At 29.3% G+C, this 4,879-nt stretch overlaps 1 protein-coding gene across 1 annotated transcript; it reads left to right on the top strand.

Annotated features, from left to right (window-relative positions):
• The first annotated feature begins 202 nt into the window (after window positions 1–202).
• LOC140672938 (uncharacterized) lies at window positions 203–2,213 on the top strand. The gene is made up of 3 exons (XM_072905417.1): window positions 203–239; window positions 322–1,802; window positions 1,932–2,213. The coding sequence occupies exons 1-3, from the start codon at window positions 203–205 to the stop codon at window positions 2,211–2,213; spliced, it is 1,800 nt and encodes a 599-aa protein (XP_072761518.1).
• The last annotated feature ends 2,666 nt before the right edge of the window (window positions 2,214–4,879 follow it).

Genomic DNA, 4,879 nt, shown 5'->3' with positions numbered 1-4,879 from the left:
CAACTTAAAATCGGTCGGTAAATGAAATTGCATACTCATCGATTATGAAAGTGGTGTAAGTCCAATTGACAGAGGTAGGTGGCTTAACAGGTGGTTGCCGATTAGTAGTCTGTTATTTTTAATTTCATTTGTTTTATCGTACGTGTCATCCTACGTGTCAAGAGTTGCTAATTTAGGTTGCTTATTCTATTTTTTTCTTAAAATGGATAACTTCATACTAACATCAGATAGTGATATAGGTAAGAACGAATGGTAAATCAATTGTTATTTTATAACGATTGAAAATATTTATTTTACTCAATTATAAATAAATTCACGCAGACATGAATATAAACAGAAGAATAATAAAAGATTCAGAGGATGAAAACAATTCCGCTATAAACAATAAATTAACGACCCGTAAAAAGAGAAGAAGAATAATAGAGGTAGGATCTTCATCAGATGAGGATATTGTTATTGAGAACTTAGATTCTGCAGAACCAAATAAAGAAAAATATTTGCAACAAGTAAACAAAATTAAGCGAAATAGTGGACAAAAGTATTATACAAAAAGAGGAAAATTCATTCCAGCAAAACAATTTGAATCCAAAAATTGTAATTGCTCAAAGAAATGTATTGAACGTATTAATGAAACACAACGTATAGAAATTTTTAATAAGTTTTGGAATATAGGTGATTTTAATAAGCAAAATGTATTTCTATATGCTAGTGTTCAACGAGAATCTGTCAATAGAAGAAGGCCTAGAAATAATTCGGGCACTAAAAGGGCATATGCTTATAAATTTTACCTAGTCACTTCTGGTGGAAACATTTTAGTATGTAAGAAGTTTTTCATAAACACTTTCCAAATATCTACTGGACGAATTGATCGTATCCTAAAATCGCATGAGAACATTCCGAAAGACATGCGTGGAAAAATGGTTGGCTCTTGCAGAAGAACTAGTGAGCTACTGACGAATACAGTGATAGACCACATAAAAAGCTTTCCGGCATTTGAAAGTCACTATACTCGATCACAAAATCCAGAACGGATGTTTTTAAATCCTGAATTAAATATAAGAAAAATGTATGATTTATACTTGGAAAAATGCAATGAAAATAACCTGAGTTCAGTAGTTAATGAATGGACATATAGGAAAATCTTTAAACGAGATTTCAAGTTACACTTCCATTTGCCACGTAAAGATACCTGTGCGAAATGCGATTTCTTAAACATGAAAATTAAGACAACAACTGATGACGAAGAGAAAACGATTCTTGTAGAAAGACATGATGTTCACTTGCAAAATGCTGAATTAGCAAGAAAAGCATTACAAGAAGATAAAATTCTGGCATCAGAAAATCCTGATACATACTTTGCCTTCTCTTTTGACCTACAAAAAGCCTTACCTTACCCGAAATTATCTGTCTCAATCGCATATTACAAGCGAAATATGTATGTTTTAAACGAGGGTTTTCACAATTTCCACGATAATAAAGTTAATATGTATGTGTGGGACGAAACTGTTGCTTCGAGGGGATCACAAGAAGTAGCTTCTTGTTGTTTGAAACATTTAGAAAACGTATCGACCCAAAGCCATGTTATTGCCTACAGCGACATGTGTACTGGGCAAAATCGAAATTTACAGATGGCATTGATGTGGTTGAAGCTTACCCAGTCGAATGAAAATAACATTGATATAATTGACCACAAATTTTTACTTTCGGGGCATTCATATCTTCCGAACGATGCAGATTTTGGCATCATCGAAATGGTATTGCGAAAAAAAAATGTTCTGTACACACCACAGGATTATTATGAGGTAATAAAACAATGTAGAAAACATAACAAATTTATTTTACACGAAATGAAACGAGAGAATTTCGTTTCAACAAAAAACCTTCAAAATGCAATTAGAAAACAGATAAAAAAAAACACTAATGGCGAACAGGTCAACTGGTTGCAAATATGTTGGTTGAGGTTTCTCAGAAGTGCCCCATATACTATTTTATATAAAACATCAATGAAGGATCCAGAATTTAAAACTATAAATTTATTACCCACACGTCCTGGAAGACCGCTAAAGTTTGAAAAAATCGCCCTGGCGCCTTTGTACGAAAATGCCAGGCCTATTACTTACGAAAAATATAAAGACATGAAGCAGTTACTACCGTATATACCTCCGGTGCATCATGCATATTTCGAAACACTGCCACATGCAGAGCATAAATAAATACTATCAGTATCATGTAATTTTGACAACGTAATTAGTGTCTACAATTAAATTTTATGTCTTCTCATGAGTATTTGTAAACAAAATCGAATTAAAATGAAGTATATTTAAGTGCTTTTTCATTTTTTTAAATTGAAATTAAACGATATTTACAGTTGTCTAATTTTGAAAGTAGTGTAAGTCCATTTACAGCCCATAAATATGTATTATTGTAGTCTAATTTCCTAAAACAAATCTATATAATGAAATTAAATATTTATAAAACAATAGAGACATTGCCAGACTTAATACAATTTGCCTAAATTTTTGAATTGACAGATATGCTAACATCCAATTTTCTCGAAACATGAGAATATGGACTTACACCACTTTCAAAATAAACGGTCCATATATATATATATATATATATATATATATAATAAAATTGTCATTTTCACATTAGTTATAAGTCTTATTAAATAAAATATCAGTTTTACTAAATATAAAACATCATAATGAAGTTCTAAATTTCACCATAACAATTAGTACAGTTAATCTACCTTCATATAATTCATTAATACAGGCGACAATAATTGTTTAAATAATAAAATTTATATTCCATTTAAAACTATTAATCGTATATCTTATCTCCTTATTTGAAGATCCATAAATTACTGCCGATTTCTTTGTTAAAATAATAAATACTTCCGACAACATCTTAAATTATATGTTCCTCCATAAGCCATAGACTATATAACTTTATAGATTTACCACTCTTACACCATTTTACATTGAGAAATCAAATTTAGTCCACCAATTAAACTCGACCTGAAGAACCAGAAAATAAATATTAAAATTCTATGTATACCCATTAACACATATATATACTCACTTATACATATACATACCTATTTATCGAAAACGACCTTTTAGATTTTAATTTATAAAAATATATAAACAATCAATTTTAACTTTATTGTTATGTTCCAACAAAGGTAGATACTCCATAGCAGAAATTCCATTATCACAAGATCCTTCATAACAATAAAATAAAAAGAAAATTGACAGGAAACTTGGTGTCCTGAAAGGCACCCTTGGACATATGTATACATATATACATATATGTCCAGCGGCAGTTTTCGGGACATTCACAGGGACGCATAATAAAAAACCTCTCACCTCCCAAAAAACATAGAAAATAAAGGTACCATATTTGGACACCCCTAACAACAACCCCCGAACTAAATTTTCATCCCCTTTTTCGCAATTTATAATAAAACTGAGTCAATTTGTTTATAAATAAATAATCAATTGACATACTAAGATAATAATTTTAATATATAATTGCATATTAGAGTAATTATATATATTAAAACCCTCCATACACATATACTTATAAGTAATCCGTTTGTTAATTAACAATAATTTATAAACAATACCTTATCTTTCTCATCGAAAATTTAGTCAAGTCATTATAATTAGACTCTTTTATAATTACAAAAAATTATTTTTCCAACATAAGTTAATTTACAAGTTACTTGTAAAATTAAATAATAACGAATCTATTGGAGATACGAAATTAGAATTTTTCTCAGTTATTCTATTCTACTTGTAAATTAATAATCTCCAACCAAAATTTTTTTTCTCATGATTAATTAACAATAACGTTATATAATAACAATAAAAAAAAACACAAAAATTTATTACAAAATAAATAAATAATTAACAAAATTTCTAATTTGCTTGAAACTTTGAGGATACACTTTTTAACTAATTTTATACATTTTGGCCGCCATTTTTGATTTTTTGGACTTAATGATACCAAATACCTTTAAAAATTCTTATTAGTACTAAACTAAGATTTATGCAAAACTTTGACTAAATTAAGACAACTTTAGAATTTTACTATTCAATAGATCACAGTTTTGCACCTGTAAAAGTACAAATTTAACTCGTCTATTTTATGCAGTATTTCCTGTAGATCTTATAACCAAATTTTCGTAAACTCATCCCTAATCGGTTCCGAAATACTTCTATTTGTTTATAAGACGTCAGCCATCTTGTTCTTACTGGTCCATCCTAGGAAGACCGGACCAATTCCATTATAAAGGACTTGAACTGACGATAATCTGTCCTCAATCTCGACTCTCCAAATCACTCCCTATAATAATTAATTAAATGAATTAATTATAAAAGTTATAAAATTTCTTAAGTAATAAGTTAGGATAATACTTAATAGTCATTATTGAATAATAGAGACAAAATCCTACTTTAAAGCCACCCTATATACATATCTTATATACCGGGTGTCTAAAAATCATTGATCATAGAAATTTAAAATTTAAATATCTACAATATACTCAATACGTGCACTCAAAAAACATAAAACTTTTTATCTCTATCTCTCTATATTAGTCTCAAATAAATTAATAATTAATGAAACCACAAGCAACCGACGCTGAAATACAACAGAATACTTCTCAAGAACCTGACACCATAATAGAAATACTAATACAATTTTTGGAAGAAAATAAAGAAAACATTATTTATAATTGAGACGATATTATTATTGAACTAATGAACCAAGCCTCAATTGTAGTGGTTCCCGATCAGTAAAAAAAAAAAAATCTCCCGATTATCAAAAGGGTCAAGTCTTAGCTCTCGGCGGTTCCCTGGGTATAGCCGGT

Source organism: Anoplolepis gracilipes, chromosome 14 (assembly GCF_047496725.1).
Source record: "Anoplolepis gracilipes chromosome 14, ASM4749672v1, whole genome shotgun sequence".
In the NCBI taxonomy this organism is placed as follows: domain Eukaryota; kingdom Metazoa; phylum Arthropoda; class Insecta; order Hymenoptera; family Formicidae; genus Anoplolepis; species Anoplolepis gracilipes.
This window is presented reverse-complemented; position numbering and strand designations above follow the sequence as displayed.

Coding starts and splice junctions, on each gene's coding strand:
- LOC140672938 (XM_072905417.1), top strand. CDS start 203: ATGGATAACTTCATACTAACATCAGATAGTGATATAG. Junction 240..321: donor AACATCAGATAGTGATATAG/GTAAGAACGAAT, acceptor AAATTCACGCAG/ACATGAATATAAACAGAAGA. Junction 1,803..1,931: donor CACCACAGGATTATTATGAG/GTAATAAAACAA, acceptor AATGGCGAACAG/GTCAACTGGTTGCAAATATG.